This window comes from Mycteria americana, chromosome 9 (genome assembly GCF_035582795.1).
Source record: "Mycteria americana isolate JAX WOST 10 ecotype Jacksonville Zoo and Gardens chromosome 9, USCA_MyAme_1.0, whole genome shotgun sequence".
Taxonomy (NCBI): Eukaryota; Metazoa; Chordata; class Aves; order Ciconiiformes; family Ciconiidae; genus Mycteria; species Mycteria americana.
The window spans coordinates 23104456-23131989 of NC_134373.1; the positions used below are offsets into that span (position 1 = coordinate 23104456).

General features: G+C 35.2%; 1 protein-coding gene across 3 annotated transcripts in view; it reads left to right on the forward strand.

Moving 5' to 3' along the window:
• LOC142414288 (sodium channel protein type 1 subunit alpha) overlaps window positions 1-27534 on the forward strand; it is a 93327-nt gene that overhangs the window by 46819 nt on the left and 18974 nt on the right. For all 3 annotated transcript variants that reach the window (XM_075511327.1, XM_075511324.1, XM_075511326.1), the window contains 10 exons: window positions 201-581; window positions 1768-1900; window positions 2751-2989; window positions 5313-5486; window positions 6117-6473; window positions 7183-7665; window positions 10289-10406; window positions 11744-11898; window positions 14559-14732; window positions 17295-17417. In XM_075511327.1, coding sequence (XP_075367442.1) covers window positions 201-581; window positions 1768-1900; window positions 2751-2989; window positions 5313-5486; window positions 6117-6473; window positions 7183-7665; window positions 10289-10406; window positions 11744-11898; window positions 14559-14732; window positions 17295-17417 — 2337 coding nt within the window. The remainder of the gene's footprint in view (window positions 1-200; window positions 582-1767; window positions 1901-2750; window positions 2990-5312; window positions 5487-6116; window positions 6474-7182; window positions 7666-10288; window positions 10407-11743; window positions 11899-14558; window positions 14733-17294; window positions 17418-27534) is intronic.

A 27534-nucleotide genomic window follows, 5' to 3' on the forward strand; every position in this document is an offset into this window, starting at 1 on the left:
GTCTTAAGAGTCCATGAACAGTTGTATTTCTATCTGCAAAATATAAATATAATGAAATACGTACAAAAACTTCACAGCAGCATATAGTTTCTGGGAAAAATGGTTACTCTCATATAAGAAAAAAAACCCCTATGCTATCCTAATAACAATGCTAAGTTTGAAGCTTTCAGCTAACAATCACAAATTCTGTTTGCCTGCAGTCTCTGCTGAGCATTCGCGGCTCCCTGTTTTCCCCAAGGCGCAACAGCAGAACAAGCCTTTTCAGCTTCAGAGGTAGAGCAAAGGATATAGGATCAGAAAATGACTTTGCTGATGATGAGCACAGCACTTTTGAAGACAATGATAGCAGAAGAGATTCTCTCTTTGTGCCACGCAGACACGGTGAACGGCGCAACAGTAACATTAGTCAGGCCAGTAGGTCATCCAGGATGCTGGCAGTGTTTCCAGTGAATGGGAAGATGCACAGCACTGTGGATTGCAATGGGGTGGTTTCCCTGGTTGGTGGACCATCTGTTCCTACATCGCCTGTTGGACAGCTTCTGCCAGAGGTGATAATAGATAAACCAGCTACTGATGACAATGTAAGAAAGTTTTAAATAGCTTAGGCATCGTGGCCTTTTCTTACTGCACCAGCCAGTGTTTTCTACAGAATGGAACCCTTGGCAATGCTTCCTGGTTGGTCAAGCTGTGAATGCTCCTGCATCTTGTAAAATCTTTCATAAATAAAACAGCTAAGATAGGTTTGCAACCTAAGCATTTACTTACAAATATTCTCATAACTAACAAATGCAATTCACAGTTTCCAAGTAATAAAATATTGACTTACACATTCATAAAAGCACTATGCTTTACTGTATTACTGTGCTATACTTTACCTTTGCTGAACTAAAGGTCCATCTGGCTATGGTCTGCAAAATCATAGTTACTATACAATTGAATATAGTATACAAAAATGTTATCATATAACTGCAATCAATATGATGCTGCTATTGCCACTTTATCAAAATTAGCGTTATTAGTTAATTTTGATAACATTCTTCCTTATCAGCCCCGTTAAAAATGTAAGGAAGTTGTCAATTCTTTATTATAATTTATTTCTCATTCCTATATGTTTTCCATCCATTGCTGGTGGAGTTCTGTAGTGTAGATAACAAATAGTTCATTGGAAGATCACATTTCAATACATACTTCCAAAAATACAGATGTCTGTGTGAACATATGTGCAGCACATATTGCTGCCATTCTCTTACCATATACAAGGCAAGAGAAGATGTCTCAAAAAAATTTCTTGCTTAGTTCAAAGTTGTCTACTCACATTACTAAAAAAATACTAGCATGAGGAAGCATGAGGACATCAGACTTTTCTTACTTGCTACAGTTTGCCTAGGGGAAAAGACTATTATGTTACAAAACCCAGAATATTCTGTCAGCAGGAGCAAGGAAAAAAAAATTACAGTTTACAAAAATTTGGTACAATATTTTGAACTCAATCCTTTTCCATTTGTTTAAATCATTTTTCATAGCTTGAAGGAAAGAAATGCAAAAGTTAAGTAAATAAACTCTTAGTCTTGAACAGTAGGTAACTATTGCCTCATATCTTTTAAAAACTATTTAAAAGATACTAAAAAGTAATAAAAGTCTGACATGATAAAAATTGAAGTGCACGAAGCACGTATTCAAGCTAAGACGTTAATAACAGGGTTCTATATAGTATTTGCTTATCTTATTACTCCAACGTGGTCTCACCTATTATTGTTCTCTATGTAGGGCACCACTACAGAAACAGAAATGAGGAAGAGAATATCAAGCTCTTTCCACGTTTCTATGGACTTCCTAGAAGATCCAGCTTTAAGGGAAAGAGCCATGAGTATTGCTAGCATTCTCACAAACACTGTGGAAGGTGTGTGCTACGCAGAGCTTAATATTTAATACCCGAATTTTCAAGGGACTTCTGAAAATTTGATTTGAAACCTAAAAACTGATTTACAATAGCTTAATTAACAGCTACCATCCCACAAACCAACATATATTTATCAGTAAACTCAAAGCTTTTTATTCATTAAGGTTATTACACAAGTAAGCGTTAAAGTTACTACATAAGTAAGCATTTCTATCTCATTGTTTTGCCACCATCTACCTCATGTGGTCATCAGGACTATAGAGTTATGTTTGATGGTCATAACTGAGTGGATACTTATGCATATTAATTAAAAATATATTATTGGACACAAAAAGGCCACTGAACATTTTTCAAATATATGCAACAATTGTTAAAATATATATGTATTTTTAGCAGTTATATTTATTCAGTTACTCTTTAAAGAAGTGCTATTCTAGGTGATAAAAATGTTTTTTTCTTGAACTAGGAATGAAAATTACCTAAACATCACAAATTTCAAAATAAAAATATTTACATAATAGAACAGTAAGTGGGAGGAACAGGATGAAGTGCAATCAAGGAACAATAAAATACATAACACAAATCAATGCATAAATTGATACTGATCGGAATAGTGATTGGAATACAAAGAAGTTGTGCTTGATAGATAAGCTTTGAACAAAATAAATACATTTGATAGCAATTTTTAAAGACTTCCTTGAAAAGCCCTGTAAAAAAGTATAAAGGGCATGCTTATAGGAGGTTAATCAGTACCCGTTTAGATTGACAACTTGACTGTTACAATTCATATAGGACTGAGGAATGTTAGAGCAATCACATAGTTACCTGTATGAACTCTCTTTTCCCACAGAACTCGAAGAATCAAGGCAGAAATGCCCACCATGTTGGTATAAATTTGCAAATATTTTCTTGATCTGGGACTGCAGTCCACATTGGTTAAAAGTAAAACATATCGTCAACTTAGTGGTAATGGACCCATTTGTTGACCTGGCTATTACAATTTGCATTGTTTTAAATACACTCTTTATGGCTATGGAACATTATCCGATGACCGATGAATTCAATAACGTACTTTCAGTTGGAAATCTGGTAAGTCTGTTGGGTTTTTCTGTTCATGATTTGGAAAGAAGTGTGTCTGAAATAACTGAAAAAAGGAGTTTTAACAGCTTTTTTTTTTTTTTTTACTCTTTAGGAAGTAGATTTATTGGACATTTATTGGCCTCCAGATATGACTCTATCAGAACATTTTTGGAAATTTCACTGCCAACCCTGGCTCATGTAACTTAAGATACTGTAAAATCAATATATTGCAGTGTTCTGCTAAACCAAATTAAAAATTTAAAAAATGGCACTAATGCTACATTAAGTAAAGTTCATCTTAAATAGAAGTTGATTTGTCTAGCTACTAAACCAGGAAATGCATTACTTCCATGAAAAAGACACTATGCAAATAAACGTAGTGTTACTTTTTCAATCAATAGAATATAAATCTTTAAATTATGAATGTGTTTTTAATTGCTCTGTTTCCTGAGTACAGGTTTACAATAGCTAAAAGAGCCATTTAAAAGCATTTCTAGAATTTTCTTCTGTAAAAGACTTATGTGGATATGTGGATTGTTTTATTTATATGTTTTATGTAAAATTATGAAAAATATCCTGCAGTACTTGTTCCTCTTATCATTTTTTTATTTTTTATCATCACATAATTAGTAAGATATCTTTTCCTCATGTTGTCAACTATATTTCTCCCTTCTACTTCAAAAAGATAAATTATTAAAGAATTCAGGAGTTAATTTTTTTGTAGCTCTGATGCTTTTGAACTGACAGGTTTGATCACATAGAAGTATCTGCAGCTGCAGTCCTACTTTGTCTCTTATTTTAAGAATTGATTTCTTATAATGGGATTTTTAATAATCTTTGTTTTATAATGAGGAAAAAAAATCTCAGATCATGTAAATAACTACAGGATTTAGAAGGGAGAACTAATAGATAAATGCATAGCTGTTTTTCATATACTTAAAATAAGGGAAACTCTGAATCTGAATTTCCTACTAAAATGTAAAATCTTGTATTGTAGCATTTTATAGATTTGCTTTCCAACCAAGAAAATGCCATATAAATCTTGGTGCACATCTGACTACAAAGGGAGTGCAAGAGAACCTGGCTATAAGCACCATGCTCTTCCAGTCTTAGGCTCCCTGACATAAACCCCTTCTGCAATATAGAGGCTCTCACAGTTTGCCTGCTCCAGTAGTTCCACTTTAAAGCTCCTTGAGAACCTCACTGTCCTGATCATTAGGAACCTAAGTCAGCATTTCAAACTGTATTTATTCATTCCAACCTCTTCCTCAGTGGTTCCAATCCTGTAGCTTAAAAAATAGTAACCTTTTGCTCTTCGGTGTTTATATCTGGAATGTATTTAAAGACTGTAATAAAATCTATCTTGAGCATTGGTGTTCCTAGGCAGAGCAAATCAGACTCTTCTTGTCCATCTCCTGATTAGCTCAGTTAGATTATTCTCTTTAGCTGTCCCATTTTCTGTTCAGCTTGCTTGAAAATGGGTTATCAAAACCAAAAAAGAAAGCATTTCAGACCAGGGCTCAGGCAGCCTTTAATGGTGGCTTTAGTACGTTCCTCTCCTACAGGAAATTCTTCTAAGACTTCTCTCAAAGCTGCTCAGGGTCACTACCTTGGTGGCTCCTAAATATGATACCTACTTCATTCAGCATAGCTTCCCGTGATGTGAAACCATTACCAGCAATATCATGTTTAAAATGCATTCTTAAATCCTCTTTCATTCCTGACATTAAAGTGATCAAGCCAATCAACTTCGCTGAACTTACTGGCAAAAAACAGGTAGAAGTTCCTCAGCTTCAGCACAATGTTGTATCTCAGTTGATCCCCATCTGGTATAAATAATCGTATCTCTGTTGAACTGAATGGGATTATGGCAGGTTATACCAGCAAAGGAGCTGCCCCTCTGGAGTCAGATGTGGCCTCATTCATGCTGCTGTATAATGTAATTAGTATACCAAGAAAGATGTTATACTATGTAATTTCTTGGAAAGCATTCTGTTTTATGTTATGAAAATCAAATTTGGGATATTGTTTGTACAGTACATGAGAAAGTCCATATCCTGATAGAGTTGAAATTGGATTATAAATATTATAAAACAGAAGTTTATGTAATTTGTTTAGTATAAAATTTAATTAATTGAAAAAATTACTTGGTTTGTACGGCACTTGTTAAGGGAAGGTGGGCATAATAAAGCACTACAGTGCACTGAACTATTTTTAAGTATCAGTTTTGGATAAGACTACAGATATGTAGCTTGAATTAAAAACCTAGACAACAGCTAAATCTGTAATATTGTATTTCACAACGAAATAACGAACTGCATTTTGAATTCAGGTCTTCACTGGAATCTTCACAGCAGAAATGTTTCTCAAGATAATTGCAATGGATCCTTACTATTATTTCCAGGAAGGCTGGAATATTTTTGATGGTTTTATTGTAACCCTTAGCTTGGTTGAGCTTGGTCTTGCAGATGTGGAAGGACTCTCAGTTCTTCGATCGTTCAGATTGGTAAATATACATCAATTGCACTGGTTTTTCAATGGGGCTTCATTAAAATAATATATTTTTTTGCCTTAAAAATTTGCTTGATGTTTGCCGTGATACTGATCCTGACGTCTCTTTCATTAGTACAAATCTTTATTACTTGTGGTATCTTACTGTCTTCAATGGGAATTGATAAAGATCCAGACAAATAGATAGCAATGGGTGCCCTGGGCCTATTTCCAATGTATTTATTGTACCTACACACTTTAAACATCCTGCTACGCAGAAACAAATCAACTCACTAGATGTATTGTGCTCTGATTGGCATCAGAGGAATAGATCTGCTCTACAAATACCAGTAGAAAAGTGGCCCAGGTGATTTTAACAGATGAACCCTAGATTTTAAATTCCATCTAATACAACTGGTAGCTTCTTTGGCCTTCAGTAAAAACCATGCTTTGAGGATATCAAGCTCTACCTTCACAAAATTTTGTTGACTGAACCTTCCATCTTCATGCTTTTAGGCAAGAGGATACCCTCTGAACAGTCATACTCAGGGCATATTTTGCAGTAATATCCTTCCACAAATTAACTTGAAAATATCTTTGTGCCTTTCTTGCTGGTTCTCCTAACAGTATCTTTCTTTTCTTCCAGTTACGAGTTTTCAAATTGGCAAAATCTTGGCCAACATTAAATATGCTGATAAAAATTATTGGTAACTCTGTGGGAGCTCTGGGTAATCTGACCCTGGTGCTGGCCATCATTGTGTTCATTTTCGCTGTCGTTGGGATGCAGCTGTTTGGGAAAAACTACAAGGAATGTGTCTGCAAAATCGCAAGTGACTGTGTACTTCCACGCTGGCACATGCAAGATTTTTTTCACTCTTTTTTGATCGTATTTCGAGTGTTGTGTGGAGAATGGATAGAAACAATGTGGGATTGCATGGAGGTTGCTGGCCAAGCCATGTGCCTCACTGTCTTCATGATGGTCATGGTGATTGGAAACCTAGTGGTATGTAATCAAAGCCCTAGTAAAAAATTATTTGGCAATAGAATGGGCTCAATCCTGAAGTGAACTAAGTGCTCTGGCTGTGCTTCAGCAAAGCACTTAAGCAGGTGGTTTCAAGCGATGCTTAAAGTTAAGCTTAAGAGCTTTTTTGGATTGAGAACAAAGTATTCTGCGATATCAAAATCCTAAGAATGTTAGAGTGAGCACTTAGTCACGTTCTTAATTTGTCTTTTGGCTCTTTGTAAATACTTTGTGCTTCAAATAATTTTAGTTTATGGGCTCTTTATAAACCATTTGCTATGGATTTTTTTATTGTTTATCCCGTATGATTAGTCATCTAAATAATCTAATTTCTGCTGTGTGATGGGATAAATTAAACTTTTTAATGATGCTGAATAGGAAATCTGTTATCTTCGTTTTTAGATTATAAAATTTTGCACCAAAATATTTATATACTGTGGGGATTTAAAAACATATTTACAGATATTAGTCAGTTGTAGGAATATTTTTGAATAGTGAACAGGACCTAAGCAAAATTTAAAAAGCTCCATTTTTTATGGAGAAGAGAAGAAGTTTTGAGGGTGCTTTTCTTTGATTATGGTGAATTATTGGGATTTCAGTCTTCAGTGTCACTAATATGACAATTTTTAATAAAATAAATATTCTTTGTTGGGATAAAGTCTAGAACATCCTTTTTTTAATCTTTCTGCAGGTACTGAACCTATTTTTGGCCTTGCTCTTGAGCTCATTTAGTGCAGACAACCTTGCCGTGACAGATGATGACAATGAAATGAATAATCTCCAAATTGCTGTAGCAAGAATGCAGAAGGGCATAGATTATGTGAAAAGAAAAGCACGCGAATTCATCCAAAAAGCTTTTGTTAAAAAACAAAAAGCTTTAGACGAAATCAAACCACTTGAAGATTTGAACAATAAAAATAGCTGTATTTCTAACCATACAACCGTGGAACTAAGCAAGGACCATGACTATATTAAAGATGCGAATGGAACAACTAGTGGCATAGGCACAGGTAGCAGTGTGGAAAAATACATAATTGACGAAAGTGATTACATGTCATTCATAAACAACCCAAGCCTCACTGTGACAGTGCCCATTGCTGTGGGTGAATCCGACTTTGAAAATCTAAACACAGAGGAATTTAGTAGTGAATCAGACCTGGAAGAAAGCAAAGAGGTATTTAGATATTTTGTGCATTTCTGTCTGATCTTTTGAGTATTTTTCTTTTTTTCAGCATAAGCCAGTGTATTTGGCTCTTGATCATTTGTTATTTTGACACTTCTTTGTACATGGGCATAAAGGAGTGTATAAAGGAGGGTTTAATTCTTGATGGACAAAAGCGTGAGAAAGTTAAAAATTATAGTCTCCAAGAGGAGATAAGAGGCCAGGCAATGGGAGACCAAACTAATCCATAAGAACTATTTATGGTCCATATGGTAGTTGCAACAACCATAGCTGAAGCATTAATATTTCTTTTCCTGTTAAATATTAGCCAAAATGTCTTATAATTTGGCTTTGACTTAAGCTTCTGAACCACTGCCACAATAGAGGTTATAAGAATGTATTTGAGCACATTATGATCTTGCCCCAGCAGGAAGAATTTCTAAATAAAACAATATTTAAACAAAGATCCATTGGCAAAAAATGACTGGTCATCTACTCTTCCCCACAACTACGTTAATGCTGGCCAGCCCAGTCCAGTCTTCTACCCCATCATAGAGCAGGCAGTCAAAGGGAGTGACACAAGCTGGTTTATGACTGACCAGTGGGGGACAGATTCAGTTTAGGAAAGCTTTCTGTAAATGTGCTGCTACCTGTAGGACCACGGTTACCTTTTATCCCATTGAGAAAGTCCTATGACATTTGTGACTTCCTCCAGAAGCTTATGAAAGAGCAGCTCTGTACACAGTTTTCCATGGACAATCCATCTCCAGCAGTGCTGTTTTGGATTTGAGTCCAACTCCTTATTTTATACTGACCGCTAGTATAATGGGACTGTAGAAAAGAAATGATAAACACCAGAACAGCAGAGCCTTTGAATTAGCTGAGGTTTTGATGAGAGCCCCCTTAGAAAACACTGTATGGATTCTCTACTTCTCAGGCCAGAGGGCACTAACAGGCGAGTTGCAGCTGGCTTCTGACCATACTGAGTTTTTCAGCACCATTCCTGGAATTTTACAGTGTTGGCCAGGATCCTTTTTTGCTGATTGGGTCAGCTCTAGAAGTGGGGGATTTCTGTGGGGGTTTTGGTTGGTTGGTTGGTTGGTTTGCTTTGGTTTCTTTTTCAGCTGAGTACTCTTTTCTCCCTTAGCAAAGTAACAAATTAATCATCTTAAAATTACACTGTTAATGTCAAAGAGCTTAATTCTAGTGTGCAAAAAGTAACTGACTAATATTACAGAAAATCTGCTTCTTAGAAGAAAATAGAGAAATAAAATGAAAAGGTTTTTTTCCAAGAAGGAAAAAGCTTTGGAAGAATTTTGAAAAGTATTTTCAAAATTACTTTGAAAAGTGGTAAATCATACTGCAAAGGACGATTTGTGAAAATTGGATTACTAGAAGTATACAGTATTTTTGTAAAACTATCAGAGAGGCAACTCTGTAATGCAATTTGGAAAAAAACCTCTATAAATTGGTTCTTGTGACAAATAATGACAGAGCCTGAAACTGCATACATCAACCCATTTTCCTGATAAAGCTGAAACATTGTTCTTCCAATCTCTATAGTCACCACAAGATGAAATTAACTAAAACCTGGCTACTTAAAATATTACAAATTTTATTAAGTGCCATGCAACTCAATGTCAATGAGTCCTGGAATTGTTACTGAAAAACGGACTGGCTACTGCTTTAGTAAGAGTTTTCTTGTTAGGGTTTGGGGATTTTTTTGTCCTCAATATTAAAAAACCTTCTGCAACTTAGCACTGATGAACCTACATGGCATTTATTTTGTTATTTTGTTTACCTCTACATCCTTAAATACGTTTCCTTCACAATTTTTACCCAATCTTTAGCCACAATACCAACCAGCTAGACTGCAACCAGGTCCCAGCTCCATGCTACAACGCTTTGAGAATTTTTAGGATATGATTAGCTTAAGTGCATTCAGTTTTTTAAAATTTGGTTTCCAGCTTCCACTCCTCTCTCTTTATGCTCATCACGTTATTGAAAATTTGGTTAGGTTATAAAACACAATCTGATGTTTTATGGGCCATCTTTAGTCTACCTCAGCCTTATTGTATGCGGCTTCTGCTTCACTCTGAGTTAGACTTTCGGCAATTTTAATCTGGACTTGCTGACCTCCAAAGTATAGGCTTCTCTGCTGATCAGTGCTTTTTTCCCTCATTCCTCTGAGCTCCCACTTCATATATATAGTTACATTTAAGCTCTTACCTGCTTTTCAGTAGATGCTACAGATTGCTGCATATACATTTAAGCTTCATTATTTCTATGTAGGTCAAGAGATCATTGCCACTTATGGCTAGTTGTGGTCATAAATCTTTACAGGCTTAGCATCATCATTCATATTTTTCAGTTTAAAGCATTATTTTGTTTAAAGCCTTATCTGTCACTGATAGACCTTCTAGTTAATGGATCCATACAATGCAGAAGGAAAACCAAAGATTGCACATATTTCACATTTCACACGTGTTTATCAGCAATTTATTTATGTTGAACACTGGAACATTCAAAAACATGGCAGAATTATTTACTTATTCTGAAAACAACTAATATTTGCCTTAAAAATATTTACGGTGCATTTGTGATGCTTTTTTTTTTTTCTTTTTTTCCTTTACAGAAGTTAAATTTGTCTAGTTCATCTGAAGGTAGCACAGTTGATATCGGACTTCCTGCAGAAGAGCAACCAGAAGCTGAACCTGAAGAAGCCCAGGAGCCAGAGGCCTGCTTCACAGAAGGTGTTTGCAACAAAAATACTAATAATACTTATTCATGAAATATGGAATAATTATCTATCTAAGCAAAGTATTAATATTTCTAAAATAAGAAAAATATATTACTGAAAATTTTATTTTAGTACAAACTACTGTACTTTCTGAGCTTAGATACAGGCTCCTAGATAATAAAATAACACACTATTTTTATACCACTCTTCACAGATATCTATCAAAGTGCTTTATAAAGTATACATTACTGAAACAGCTGTTGAGTGGTAAATAAAAGCAGCACCTGGATGATTTTGTGCAAAATGCTAAATGAACCTTCTACAAATTGGCAAAAAGAGAAGGAAGAGGCTTTGTGTGCCACCTGGGGCAAGAACAGTCTCACCTGGTGGACTCATTCATCTTTCATGCTTCCTTCAATTGGCCCTTCTACACAACTCAATAAAACAAGAATCTGGGCATAAACTTTATTTGTAAAGGCATTTCCTCGTGAGAAAACTTATGGATGTGTGCATGTAAAGGAGGTGGGGAAAGGAATAGGTTTAAAACAGTAATGTAAGGATACAAATGCCATTTTTGGTATCTGTAAGCAAATGTTAGATTTAGAGTTTGGAAAATAAATGCTACTGTCAGTGCTGGGGTTGGGTTATTTCTGCACGATAACAGACATTTCTTTAGAAATTTACACTGAAATAGTAAGAAGTAGTACTGTAACAGACTTGGATTTGGCAAAGAAAACACCATTATTGATTACTAGTATTTTCCTACCTAAATGAAAGAAGAAACAAACTCAAGTCAGCAGCTAAATCACAAAAGCTTAAATAAATTAAGGGTACAAGTTAGAGAAGTTAGCTGGTACTGAAAAGCTCAGAACTCAGATAGGAGGCTTAGAATTTTTTCATACAATAAATGCAACGCTGTCTGAATTTAGTATCCCAAACAAAAGAAAGTACAATTTAATAACACTTGACCATATCTTACTACATAAACCTACTATACATTTGGATGAGTTTGTATATTTTTACTCATACTTTGTATTTTGTAATGTGGTTTCATGTTCCATGGACTTTTATCTTTTTGTGTGCACTTTATTGAGCACTTAGTTCTTGATAAATGAGAAATACTTTCTTCTCACTTGTTGATTTAATTGTAAATTCCAATTGTCTCAGTGGTAATTTTTTTTGCTTTGGAGAAAAAGAAGGTCGTCTAGGTGAAAATCTATTGAGTTTTTACTAAATAGCACAGCTTCTGGAAAGGTAGCATTGTATCAGTAACAGAATGCATAACCAAAATTAATGCAATTCAACAAAATGTCTTCCCCCCCCCCCCCCCCCCCATACACTGTTTTAAAGGCTGTGTACGAAGGTTCAAGTGCTGTCAAGTAAGTATAGAAGAAGGGAGAGGAAAGCAGTGGTGGAACCTTAGAAAAACCTGCTTCAGGATTGTCGAACACAACTGGTTTGAGACTTTCATTGTCTTTATGATTCTCCTCAGTAGTGGAGCTCTGGTAAGTAAAACATGAATAGTGTGTCACAATGTTGGCTCTTCAAACATTGTTTTAACTTAGTTTTCTCCATCAGAAAGAACACAGAATTCAAATGACAGGACTAAATTTTAGTCAGGCCTTTGAAAGAATGGTAGAAAAAGTCTCTTCTCAACAATATGTCGAAAAAAGAACAGACATAATTGATTAGAGAGCTTAACTCCTTTGCTGAAAGTGACAGTGATACGCCTGAAGCAGGGAGAGATGTGAAGAAGAGATCATACTTAACTTTGTTATTTGAGTTTGCTCTCTAGTCTTACTGGTTTACTGATATAATTCAGGGAAAAAACTGTCACTGATGAAAAGAGTTTGGAAGTAACTGTAACGGCATAAACAGCTCACAATACCTTGCAAGAGCCAGAGCTGGCTTATACGGTCTTACAAATGTTATGTGCTAGAACAGCAAGAAAGATTAAGACTGTGTGTTTGTAATTATTCCCTTCTAAGAATAAGAATTTATTATTTATGCTTCTAATTCAGCTTCTACTGACTCATACTCATGTAGACTAAAGGGATATCTGTAAAAACATGAATTTTCTTTAAGGTTAACAAGTATGTGAGGGCAGAATAAAAAGAAGCCAACTATAATACAAATCTACAACAATAAAAGAAACAAAACATACCAATAATATGTTATTTCACAAATACAAATAATGACAAAGTATAAAGAAATTGGAGATGAACTGTTAAATAAAGGTGAGCCTGGATACATACCGAGCTGAAGTTTCTTAGGCAAACTACTTGCCCTGAGATAACGTAGAGTATATCTAGCATCTACCCTGGTAGATGCAATTACCCTTTGGTAAATTACTTAAGTTCCTACCTCATCAAACAAAATTGTGTTGCAAAATTGTATTATAAACTCTTTAGACCACTCCCAACACTTTAAAATACCGTTAATGGTTAGCAGTTTATGATTATACCGATCATTAGTTTTGGCTAAATCTTTATCATTCTTCTTTAGTTTGGTCTAATATCAATACAGCCATCAAATAAGCAACTTTTATTCAATACCATGTGACACCTTCCCTGTGATTTAACTGAAATAACAGGATCTGAAATAACAAAAGACTCACATCTACGCTATTGAATTTTGGTTCATGCTACCAAGTGGAGAAAACCTTTAGTGACAAGAATTTAAATGAGAGAAAAGTACTAGCAAGACATCTGATAAAGGTGAATTTCCATCATTGTATTTAGAGGAGTTTTGAGATGAGATCCCACGGTATTGGCGTCTCACGCTTGTGAACCTAAGGGGTGTGTCATCCACAGAACATTTATTTTGTGAAAACGCTACAGAGACCAGGGATTAGCCCAAGCCTCTGCAGATGTGAGAACCTGCTCTGCCTTCAACTTCCTTTGTGACAGCGAAAACGCCTCTTTGGACCTGCCAGTACTGTATCCCAGTGTTCAGCCCAAGGCCAGGCTCCAGTCCAGTGCCACTGTCGTTACAGCCAGGAAATCTGGCCGGCCCAGGCACGCTGCAGGCTGCGGCAAACCCGCGGCCTCGGGGCATTCAGGCAGGGAGCAGACACACTTCTAGCTGCCCCAGCACTGCTAGCTTAGCCTCTGACATACTCCCACCTATAAGAAGGAAATGATATCCGTTGGCTCTTCCCAGCTCGTGAGATAAAGTTGTTAGTGATTACATATGAGCGTCAGGTACCATAGTGCCTGATCCAAGTATCCAAAATTACTGATACACAGATGTTAATTCGATGATTGATAGACAAACACTAATCATTTGAACTGACAGATGTAAAGTGATTCAAAAGCAGGCTGGGGAAAAATGAATGTTAGTATCAATAAATATCCAAATCTTTGCAAGCTAGCAGATCGTTCCAGTTCTTTCAAGCCAGTAAAATCAATTGTTATCCATAAGAAATAATAGCATAATTAAAATTTAAAAGCAATTAAAGGGAAAATTTCTTGGAGGACAGGAGGAATTCTGAAAAGCAGAAGCTATATGTTTTTTCAAATGTCTACAAACGAAAACACACAAAAAGTGTAAATAACATTGCAAGGATCTCAGAAATTTTATGCATCTCATAAAATGTGAATAATACAGTAAAGCAGGTATTTGATTTAGATAAATAATTTTTTTTAAGAAAGGAAGAACTTGTTTTATGATTTATTACTTAAAATTTTAAAAAAAGCAACAGAACTTAAAAACATAAGATCAATTGTATTGTCATTGTCCTGAAAACTTTACGGTTATGGCCCTGGATTTTGGAAATGGATCTACCTGCATACAAACCAAATGATCTCAGTAGAATGCAGTTCAGGCACACCACGCTGCAGAATCAGTGCTCTTTGTGAGTACCGAAAATGATCTGAGAAGAATAATTCACCATCAGCAATAAATAAATAAAAAAAAATCTCTGACCAGTGAAGCGGTTGCTGTGTAGTATCTGCTTCTCCCTCCTGTGAGCTGGAAACTATCGTTCCATAGGGGAAAAACAGGTATATATGAGTTTAGCAGAAAAGGAGACATCAGATAGAAGTGACACTCCCATGCCTTTTCTTGAAGAAAGATTGTTTCCTTTTTTGTTGCCTTTTTTTTTTGGTTACAACATGAAGTATGTTCAGTAACAACAAATACGTTTGAATGTGTTTACCCATAGGCTTTTGAAGACATATATATTGAACAGCGCAAAACTATCAAGACCATGCTGGAATATGCTGACAAGGTCTTCACTTACATCTTCATTCTGGAAATGCTGCTGAAGTGGGTGGCCTATGGCTATCAGACTTACTTTACTAATGCCTGGTGCTGGCTGGACTTCCTGATTGTCGATGTATGTAGTATATTTCCTAGGTGTTACTTTTATATTTACCTGATTTTTGTTTTAATTACTTGCTCTAGTTTCCTTTTCAATTTAAAAAGTAAGGTAGATGGAAAGAATTCCATGTTTCTCTGTCTTTCACTTTACACTTGCAACACTGCCTTCCTATGCCACGGAGTTAAGAAAGACTGGAAGTTCTCCTGCTAACAAAAGAACCTCACATGGCAGCCCCACAAGCAGTCAAGGGGTTTATCCCAGCACTGTTGTTGAAGGAGGTAGTGCTGTCCTCTATTCTGCCCCTGGCAGCTCATTCCCACCTTCACCTGCCTTCCCCCCTCCGGCGGCGTAAGTCACATCCACCATTTCGATGGGTGTCTGGTCCACCAGACATCAGACACTCAGCTGGATTAAAACTCCTCTGGCAAGAAAACGAACATCGTGTCCACCAATTTCAGCATATGGCTGAATTAGGGTTTTACAAGGAATGCAAGATGTATCTGTAGCATCAGTGGTGTGTCTTACTTAGTATTAAAAGTCCAATGAATATTACTGAACTTGCAATCTTCACAGCTGTGTTTGAAATCAGGCTCAATAATCTTCCCTGCAAGGGTTATCTAATAGTTATAACTCTACTGTGCTGTGCTGTGAAATGGGGGAGACCATTTCTTGAAGTATTAATGCAATTACAGAGAATTTAAAGTAATGTCCTAAATATGCTCCCTTGAAGAAACCTCCCATGTGCAGAAGCACATGCTATTTCTGCAGTCTATGAAGTTCTGTGTGTGAAACTAAAATACTATGTTTTACGTAGTTACAAAACCACAACTAGTTGCTACATTTTTAAGATAGAAATTTCTGGTAAAACTTATACAAAAAACAAATATTAAGCTCAATTTTAAAATTAAGATGCATTTTGTCTTGGTTTCAATGACTTAGAAGCAGACACTGAATAGGTAAAAGGTGAACTTCATAAGCAGTTACTGACCTAAAAAATTGCTAAAAACAGTTTCTGAATGTGTTCCCAGCATACAAGGGCTAATCACAGCAGTTCATTTTCTTGAGCTGTGTTTTGTGACTGGTGCCTACAACCTTTTTGATTGGTGTACGTTATGGATTAAATATATCTAGGATTCAACTTCACATATACAGCTACAGATAACCACGTTCAAACATAGTACTCATACAAAGAAAGTACCCTCTCTTTGGAAAACACTTTCATTCTCTAGTATCTAAATTCTTCTCAAAATGGGTACCTAAGTGGCACCTGTATCAAAAAAGCTTGAAGAAGCATGCAAGCAGAAGCATCGGTTCCTTTTCTAAACCCATTTTCACTCATATTTGACTTTATTTAAATCATAATATCCCAAACAGCCATCTTGTGAATGTGAAAATTTGAATACTTCTTTGTGTGAAGGGTATAACGCATATTCAGGTGTCTGAATAAGCCCATGATTAAATCCTGGATTTACACACCTGGATATTTTCTTTAATTTGTCTTTAGATTATGGCAGCTAGAAAGCTTGAAAGTTTTCAGTAGTATGCTGAATGTGCTGGAGAAAGAAATTCAGGTTTCAGAAGGACCTAGTTTTGTGGGTTGCCAGAGCTCAGGATTGACAAGTACAGAAAAGCTATTAACTTTTAAAAGCCAAATATTTCACACATAATGCTTGTTTTTAAATATGGTTCATAAAGAGCACTGTCCTAGAGTTCTCTTTACCTGATGCATTGTTCTTTGTAATGAAAGACTACAGGAGATCATTGTGCTATTTTTGGCCAAATAAATAGGTAAGGAATTAGAACAGGGTAATGAAGGAGCATTTAGGGGAAATGGGAAGAAAACAGAAGGTATTATTTTGGACAGGAGCCATAGCAAATGTAGAGAATATGGTATTTCTCTCTGAGGTAATGTAGCAACACAGAATACATAAAGGCCTGTGGCTATGAGACTTTATTACACATGCTGCCTATGCAACTGTTCTTATAAGGTCTTTAAGAAACAGCATAATCCAGGTTAATGTCAGCCTGTAGAGCACATAAATTCAGCAGTCAGGCAAAAGGATTAGTCAGTGTAACTGAATATATAAAAATTAATCCTTTCTACCAATTTCCAGAGGAGCAATGTTGCTCTGTGACCCATCTGCTAATTTAAAACAGGCTTCAATCATTTCCCTTTCAGTTGTGGACAATCAAATGGGCATTATCAGCTATAATTACCAATCCCAACAGCATTGTAAAACAAAGAAAAAGTGAGAGCAATACCTAAATTGGTAAAAAGGAGAGATTAATTTCATTTGCTTTTTGTGGTTTTAAATGTTGTCAAATCACTAGCAAAATATGACATTCAGAAGTATTAATGATTCCAGATATTGTTACCTTATGATATTTTTGTTTGTTTATTCACCTACCCTATTCTTCTTTCATACTACTTTTTTTTTTTTTTAATTTAAAAGACTTCCTATTCCTGAAGAAAGTGGTCCAAAATTAGATTCTTCTAAAGAAGTTTGTATCTCACATCTATGGTATGTAAAGTAGTATGTACAACTTAATAATTTTTACTTTCCTGTTTTCATATAGGTCTCTTTGGTTAGCTTAACAGCAAATGCATTGGGTTACTCTGAACTTGGTGCCATTAAGTCCCTTAGGACACTAAGAGCTTTGAGACCTCTAAGAGCCTTGTCACGATTTGAAGGCATGAGGGTAAGACAACATGAAAGGATCTGAAACTATGCATGCATAGAAAGAATCCATGCATGCAGAATAAGGAATGACAAGTCCATGCAGAAAGGCTGCACTATCTTTTTATCTATTGCATATCTTTTACTAACAGATAAGCAAAAAGCTTCATCAACTCACCTAAATCCATATGCAGTATCACATAGAAGTTACATTCATTAAAGTTACTTTACTTTCTAGCCAATCTCAGGAGTTCTCCATACGAGGCTTTGAAATTACCAACTATGAACTCTCTTAACAGACGCTTAATAATGAATAAGATGTAACAAGATTTTATTAGTTTTTTACTGATAAACAGATCACAATATTTATACAGGAATCTAATTTAGCATTAGTTAATAAAGATATTTTCTGTTACCAGTTGAAATCCTTCATTTTTCTTCATATTTGATAGACCACCTTTGGTCTAACCCCACTGAATTTCACTAGATGGTACTAGAGCTATATTCATACCCACTAGTGGTTTAAATCTATTTCTGAGTTTGGCTGATTTTAAAAACAAATCCAGTTATTTGATTTCTCCATGAAATTATTCTTTTTGTAGGGTAAATGCTTTTCTTATTTCAACAAATCTCTATTCAATATTCAATACAATGTATATAAGGTTATTTCTTACTTATTCTGAGTAACTGAGAGGCCCTGCTTACTATTCATCTCACTCAAGAAAGCATTTTAACTTATTTTTTTCATTTGTTTATACCTTCTGTTCCTTAAAGCCACTGAATACAAACTAACTCTATATGCATGTCATTGAAATGTGTTTTAAGAGAATGCTTTTTGCTACTTTATGGAAACATAAGAGGAAACAATGCACTAATGAATTTCCAGTCAATTATAAACCAGTGGAATAGCCTGGAATATACTGTCTGAACAACCTTTAGATACAAATCTAAGTTTAATCAAGCCAAATTGAGGCTTAGAATTCTGTTCCTTAAATTGTATTCATCAGGCTACATATCTCTACTTCAGAATGCATCAGAAAAAAATATTGCTAATCAGTGATTACTAGATTAATAAATTTCAGTTTCATGTAGCAAATTGACTTTTAACAGTTTTCTCATCATTTGAAATTCATGAATTGATATTCAGCAGGGTAAGAGCTGGTCAAGTACTACAGAATGTATGAATTTTCATTTAAGTTTGGAATGACTATTTGATTTAGCCATTTTCTCTTTGTCGTTCTTTGTACTTACTGTTCATGAACATTCAGATAAATGTGGTTTTGTGCAGAGACATGTCGGGAAATTGCTATTAAAAAATTACTTTTTTAATAATGTTCTGGTCAGCTGCAGGAGGACTGGGAGACCAGCATAGAAGTTACACAGGCACAAGAAATGCATCTCTCTAGATGACATTGGAAAACCAGCTAATTTCTAGAAAGATAATGTCAGAATTAATTGCCAAATGTTTTATTCCATTTTCCTGTATCCTTACATGATTGCCTTAGCAAATTTTCCACTTAAAAGATTTAGGATATTCATGCTCAAAGAAAAGTACCTGTTATTTGAAATCTATTTACTGCTTTCCCTGATTTCTCACTGAGTAACTATGAAACTATGCCAGAAGCCCAATCATATGATAGAATTTCAGATACACAACATGAATAATTCATGAGCAACTTACTGTGTAGGAATCACAGACAAGCCTGGAAAAGCAAAAAAGGTTTCAGCTCTGTCCTCCAATACTAATGATAATCAGTGAAGTGCCTGGTTCCAGTCACTTGGCAAATTTGACCAGCCAACTGTATAGGCCTTATCTTTACTATTAGTTACATGTACTTCTGAAAATGTTTTTTCCAAAGCACTTGGCAAGTATTCACAACAGCTCATTGACAGATAGTAGCATTAGTTTATGAATGACTCACGAACAGTAAAAAGATTCAAATAACAAATAATTGACCAGCTCATGATAAGACTACAGTCAAATTGCAGTCTGCTCAGAAACTGAGTTCATTTCGTAAAAATTCATAAAAATGGATTCTTTTATCTGCCAACAGAAAGTAAAAATTAAATCAACCCTCTTTGCTTTCTTATATTGCCTATACCTACACTGAGCTGTGACAAAACAAGCTGAGTTTTTATTCAGCATGTATTTACAATTTTAATGTTTACCCCCATGTTCAAAACTGTGCAAATTTTCCCTTGAAAATATAAGAGATCATATGTATTCCACAAAAGTCCCTGTATGTAAAAAGCTCTGCATCATTTTGTAAAACAATCTGTTATGTTCTCAGCTACTTTAAATCAATCCTTTTCTTAAATAAGTTTACCATTCTGGTGAATTGGAAGAATACAGCATTTTACATAGTCAGTAAATACCAATAACTATTTTGTTATCCCTAAATATGAAACATACTTCACTTTTTAAGTTATATTCTTGTAAGTCTACAGTTATACTCTGTAGTTACAACTTAATTTTGTAGTTACACTGTTTCATAAATGGGATACATTCTCTTTGCAAAGTGAACATAAGATATATGAATCCCTTGCACCAAAATAGGGTACAAGTGGTCCATAGCGTGTGCTTGCCTTGAGCACAGAAGTGAATTTTGCCATATCAAAGGCATTTAAAATACCTGCTAGTATACTGAATACTGAGAAATTTTAATACTTTCTGTAGTGAATCTCAAAACCAACTCCATCCAGATGCTGGAAGGCAAAGTAAAGGATTGCATTAATTTAATTTAAACTTCTGTCTTACGGTTTATATTCTCATCTCAATTAGTGTACATACTGAGCAGCAGTGTCTGCAAACTGAGATTTGAATATACCCATTGCTTTTTGTTTAGCTTTTTAGTACTTGCAATATAATGCTTTTGCGCTAGTTCTGAATTGGTATGCTACTTGTAAATGTAGAACACTGAGTATACATTGCTTTGCTGAGTTAGAGAATTAAGTGACAATAAAGCATGCATTTGTGTCTAATTTCACAAAATAAAGCATGTCATGCCGTGCTTGATTTATTTATTAGAGAAATAGTAGAAGGCAGCAAACAATCTGAAATCCACTTGCACTTTCAGTTTTGCATGCCTTATGCATATTTCTGGCTGATGGCTTTAAACATTTACTGTATTTCAAATTTCCAGTCCAATTTCATAACTTGTAAAACTAAATTAGAGTATTTGATGTCTTAAATATCCTCTAAAATTCAATGGCTATTCCTTAGATTCCATTACCAGGAAAGCAATATTGAGGCATTTTCAAGAGTACTCCAAACTTCATTAGTAGGAAAGAAACATTTCCATATGATTGAGTTATAACACATAACATCAAGTGTCTGTCATTACAGATTCACAACTAATAACAGGCTATATATTTCTATTTCATATAGGATAACCTTCCTTCAGCTTGGATGGGGTGGACCACTGGTTCCTCCCCTTATCTGTATTATGGGTACAGTATTTCCCCCTTTTCTACCCTTAATGGCTACAGTGTGACTAATCACTACATTGTGTATTTAGGGTTAGAAGGAGAAACAATCTTATTTGACAATCCCAGAAGCAGCAAAAGTAGATTATATATATTCACCCTACACCCCCTTCTTAATTGCTTTAAATCTTTGGAAATAATCCTTTGAAATTTCTTATGTTACAGAAATAACATGAAAACTTTTGAGAAAATCGGTGTTATTTAGAGTTATCTGAGTTCTTTTTGCAGGAGAACGGTACCTCAGCTATTTTTAGATTTTTAGATGCTTTTTTAACTGAGATAAAGAATTGCTTTCTTGAAAAGTTTGAATCTGGCTTTTGCATTGTTTTGGAAAGATCTGTGCTTTACTCTGTTACTCAATTTATAGCTACATACATTCAAAAATATCCCATAGAAAGTTTTGAACATTACTTTTAATACACTAAGCACACACCAAAACGCTATTATCTGAATAGTCACAACTATAGATATTTATATAATTGCAGTATAAATTTTTGCATAATTTTTAAACTCCTGTATGTTACTTCAAGTGAATCACTCCAAGCTTATATAGATAACATGAGATATCATATAACTTATATAATCCTTTCTTGGAATCTGAATTCAGTCTTCTTTGGCCTGTGTTGGAAACCAGTTTTTGTAATTTTTATAAAATGCCACTAACAGTATTATTTTTGTAGTATCTTTCTTGGCGTTTAGAAATGTCCTGCAGGAGACATGTCAGTGACATAAAAAAATTTCCATTCACTATCAGATCCTCAGAAAAATCCCGTTCTTAGACTACAACCCTTGCAAGCACCAACTGTAGGAGAGTATCATTAGTGCAGGGTTTTTTATAGCTTCAGTGTAAATGATGTATCAACATAAACAGCATTCACTGTAAATTTAGCATCTTGCCTCACTGTTAATTATGTATTCACTCTCAAGAAAGTGTATTCACTATCTTCTGCAAGTTTCTCTTAAATATAGAGGAATATATTTTGTTGATCAAAAGATTATGCGCTTTGAAGGATTTTTTGAGGACTGTGATCTTATTCATTACCTTTGAGTTTTAAGGAAAGTCTATGAGAAGTGTTATATCTCCTGATAGACAATTAAAAAAAATATACAAACTTCAATGTAAGAAGACTCTCTGTATAGATCTGTCTCTGTATAGATGTTCATAACATCTATACTCATCTGTATAGATGTTCATAAATCATACAGGAAATATCTTAGTATTTTGAGATATTTCTTAGACTGTAACTCTACAATTAGAAGAGAACTTTTGAAGGAGTTTCTTATATAATTGAAACTGATACGATTTTTGTCTGGATTTCTGTTTGTTGTATCTTGAAGAAAATCTTTTAGGATCAAAATTTAATGAAATTTGAATGAGATACATAATATAGTTTACATTTTAATCAAAAATGTTAAAGAACACATAAAGGTCAATAACATTTAAGTTATGCAACAGGAAGAGCAAAAAGTGATTTTTTTCACTGCATCCGGTGAAATTCAGAGATATTGTTCCCACATCAAATAATTAGTCTGTTTTCATGCTTGTGTGTATTTACAATATTTATCAGGTCTTCTCAAACAAATACAGCCATATGATTTATTGCTTGGCAGACAATTATTGTATTTCATTATACAGTATGTTAAATTATGTCTTTTCTTCTATGTTGTCTTCAAAAGTATTTTGTTGTGTACCGGATTTCTGGTGAGAAACAGAATCAAAGCTGCCCCTGGAACTCCAGTATTTTGTTAAATCCAACAGTGTAGCTTGCTTTTAATAGACTGTTGTGTGAATAAGAAATGCTTCTGTTGCTACTTTAATGAAGTTAAATTTTCTTATAAAAGCTAGGACAGAACTGCAGAATCATTGAGGTTAGAAAGGACATCCTGAGATCTTCCAGTCGAACCTCCCTGCTAACAGTTGTAGCATTCCAAGATATAAACTCACCAGCCAATAGCATGAAATTTTTCCAGCACAAAGTGTTATAAAAATAGTTTGTGCATTAAGTGTTTGAGGAAGTATTTTGCTTTCTTTGAAGATAAAATTCTCTATCAGAAGCATTCTTCCGTCAGCTGTGCTTGCACAGTAACAATTAAGGAAAAGTAGAAAAGACTGCAATTGTTAAGGGAGTGATTTTCTTTTCCTCTGAGATCTTTTATCTCTTGCTTCAACTTTATTTGTTCATTACCGTTAAGGTTAAGATTTAGTTGTACCTCCTTGTCAGGTGTCTCTGATTCTTTCCATCTGCCTGTCTTCTCTTTGCATACTCTCAGTTAAATCCAAATTTTTCTTTACAATTGCTACTCTAAATGGTAGTTTTCTAATAATCTTCTGCCTGTATTCCCAATACAGTCTTCATTTTACTCAAAAATTGAAAACCTTGTCATAAAACTTGTCATAAATAGTCAATTTTTTTAATTGTTTCACACATGAGGTGCTTCTCATGCCATTTCTAACATTCTGACAAAATCCATTCATTTCTTTCATGAAACAATCTTTTGTGCTTTTTTTCTTGATTTAAATATATTCCAGTCTCACTATCATAATTTACTTTTACATACTTTCTATTTTCTACTTTGTCGTGATCCTGAATTAAGGATAAGCATTAGTTTGCTAGAATAAGATTTCAGTTTTAGTTTTTCCTTTGCTTCTAACTTTTCTAAACATTTTTCTAAATGCTATTTAATTCTGGGCTTACAGAATCATAGGTCACATAGTTAAGAATAAATTATATGTACGTACATGGCATTAAGGCAAAACGTGTAGCAAAGGTGGCAATATTCTAGTTCTTTTACTATGCACTTCTTAAAGGCAAAATCCGTAAGATACCTCTAATTTTGGTTGGAGGACAGAGAAAAGACAAAGCCAGACTCTTCTCAGATGTGCACAGTGACAACAAGAGGCAGTAGACAATGGATAACAAGCTGGCTTATGGGAAATTCTTATTTGATATAAGGGATTTTGGGGAGGTTTGTGGTTTTCCTTTTTGAGTTTTTTTTGGGGGGCAGGGGTATTTGATTTTGATTTTAGTTTTTTTTTGTTTGGGTTGGGTTTTTTGTTTTACAGTGAGGTAAATACTGGAACAGTGGAACATAATTAGTGGATTATAGATCACACATTCATACAAACATGGTGCACCGCCTGATTTCTGTTTGTGGGACAAAGTTATGAGAGTTTCTCACAAGTGCATTAAGATAAAATAGAGAGGAGTAATTAATTGAAAATGAGCAGGTTTGAATAACTTGGATGAATCTACATTTTTAAATTCACCATAGTTCCTCCCGAGAATCATTACTTGGATCATGTCAAGTAGGTTGCACTTTCTCTCACAGAAATATTTAATTCTCATCCTCTGTTGTCTCTAAAGCCAGTTCATAGCTGATCATCAAGCATATGCAGCATGCTTCTTCCCAATGTACCCATTCCAAGCTACTCAATGAGAAAATATGTAGTTTTGAGGTGTCTTGTTAAAATATGTATTGGCAAGTAAAAGAATTACCACTCTCTCTCTCTCTCTCTCTCTCTCTTCCTCGTCCTCTCCCTTTCTCCCTCCTCTATTCTGTCCTCATCTGCTAGATTGCATTGTCAGATATGCTTTACTACCTGATATAAATGTTGGAAAAATGTGATAAATTTTCTTTTTTATCTTTGAATAAAAGTTCCCATCTACATTACTGCTGTGGGAATGTACATATACTTTATCCCTTCAAAATAAAGACCTTATAATCCTTATATATCCATATATCCAGCTGTCTGTATGGATATATGACTCTTCCATCAAACACCATGGATACACTCAGACAAGACAGGGTATCTTGTGTGGGAATATTTTTCCTGTACTGCATCGTCAGTTATCTTCCTTCATGGGGACCTCCAAACCTCACACTAAGCAACTGCAGCAAAGATCCCAAAGCCTCCTCTGAGGATCAGTCTTAATCCTCTGCACTGGGCAGTGTTTGTATTCTGTCTGGTGGCCCACAGGTCGGGTACCTCCATTGCCTTTGTGAGAGGAACATTTCCAAATGATGCAGCTTCTCCTAATCTAAGCCCCATACCCATTTCCTCTGATCCCGCTGACTTTGTGCTGTGTTGTGTCTTGTAGAAGTGGCTCCTCTAACTTCAGAGAAAGGCAGTTTTCATCATCTGTTTTGTAGGACCAGGGAGAACAGGACGCCGTTAGTACAGCACTTTTGTGATTATTTGGTCAGAACAAAGGGACTGCCCCAACCACTTTTGTCATGCTGAGCCCCCTGCCACCTTACAAACACTCACAGGTCCCAGGTGGGAAGGGACAACAGGAGTGAAGGCGCTGCTTTCACATGACATTGCAGAAACAAAATGGTCCCTGCTTTCCAGCAGGGACTGTAAACACACAAACAGAGTTGTTGTTGTGTTGTACAGAGTGTACGCTACTGGTACAAGATGTTTACATTACATGTATATTATACCTTGAAAAAATCAGTGATTATTGATAAATAATTGATTTATCATTGATTATTGAAATTGATTATTTCTCAGTGATTTTTTTTAATTTCTTTTTTTATTTTAGGAAAACAAGTTGCTCCCAAGTGTCGTGTTTACTGAGTAAGAAAATAGTACTTTGAATTTTCAGGCTTTGGGGAATTTTAAAGCAGTAGAAATTCGGATGAAATCCCTGTTTTGCCATTCAAGTGCCAGTCCCTTCAACTTTATAACTTATTCTAAATTGTTTAGGATGAAAAGGGATTACACAAGGTTTGATTTTTAGATGGTAGATGTTAGCTTTAAAAAGGGAAAAAAAATGTTTTCTTGTGCATGCATGTGTATACTTATGCATAAATCATCATATTTGGAGTACAATATCAGCAGAAATCTTGACTTGATTTTAACAGCTATAATTCACTGTTTCACGAGTTCAAACCCATCTCCTACCCAGTTAAAAACCTCTGCCTATGAGAAAGAATTAGGCCTATTTTGTTAGAGATTGTTTACACTTTACTTAGGGATAGCACATTGCCGATCATGATCTCAGTGCTGTCTGTCACAAGATGCTCTCACAATGAAAATGAACTCAAATAATTATCATCAACTGGGCATCTTCCAACTGAATTATTTTAAGGATTTCACAATGTTAATCTGAATTATGTAAATATTATAATATAATAATATGTTAATATAATATTAATAATATTAATATATGATAATATTAAATATTATTAAGCTCACCTTCACCCTTGTTAATCTTTGCACAAACCTGGATAGGAGCAAATTTCATCACTGCACTGGTGGAAGGTCTCATAATTGATGAAAATTGTATTTGCTGAGATTTTTTTTCTGTTGATTTTGTTTGTTGATTAAGACTTTATCACCACTGATTACCCTGCAGGTCCACGCATTTCCTCTTTTTACCTGACAAACCAAATGAGAAAATTGAAGGAATTGCACGTTTCTTAAGGTACTTCTCTTCTAGAAATCTAGTGCCGTGTTTTACATCACACTGCATATCTACAATGTTCCAGATTATCTTTATGTATACAATTTTAGTAGTGAAATGCCAGAAACTGCCATCTCATACTCAAAGCCACCTGTGATCCCCAAAGCGTGAAAAGCTTACTAAGAGATACTCGGCAAGAATTTCCCCACTCTTCGTAGATACAATTATGAGATTAATTTCATCCCTGGAGACTGAGGAGCCGTTCAAGTATGTTTTTGGGGAAGGTACTTTAAAGAATTCTCGGGAACCTTTTGCTCTATACTACCTACCTTTGCATTTCTAATTACCTTTCAAAAGGCTTTGTCAATAGGGCAATTGATATTTTGGATTTGGTTTTGCTGTGCAGTTAGCAAAATCCAGGGGTTTGGGTTTGGTTTCTTTTTTTTTTTTCTTTTTACTTCTTTGATGTAGGGGTCTTCCTTCCTATCACATAGACATAAAAGAGCAGAATGGGTGCATATCTCTCTTAAATTTGGTTTGCATAACAAATTTTTTAGTTGCATGTCACCTTATGAGCATCTGTCTATTTTGGTAAGCACCAGTCTTTGGAAAACACCATTATTTGCATATAGAGAAGTTCCTATTATATATTTCTGACTTGTCTGATAGGAACATATGCCCATGCTTCGTGACGGGTAAACTAGAAAATGCATAGTATACATACGATAGAGGATCCAGTGATAGTGGAATAGCTATCAGTTAAAAGTACATGAAGGAGAGCCATACACTGAATTCAAGCTGCTGGACACCTGATCTCACTGTGTTGGTGCTTGGCCTGTGAAGGTCCGGTGGTATGCTTATGCTGCCATAATACAAATAAATCAGCTGATGCACTCACTGGTTCTCTTATAGCCGTTGATTCATGAATGCAAAGAACAAGGGATGGTAATTCTCAAGACAGAGGTTTGTTCCAATGATTCCTTGCCTTGGACTATCAGAAAGTACTAATCTTTTTGATTCAGGTATGGGCTTTCTTCATGGTCTCCCTTAGATGCTCTTTTGATCCCCTGACTGGGAAAGTTACTGTAGTCCTTACATCTTTTCCTCCCTTGCCTCAACTCCTCCACAGTTTAAGAGAGAATACACCTGTCTGTTACCTGATAGCCACCACCTGGTCAAGTCAGTGTGGTTTCAGCATCTTCCAGCCTTCCTCGTGTGATGTCCTCAAAGTCCTTCACTATG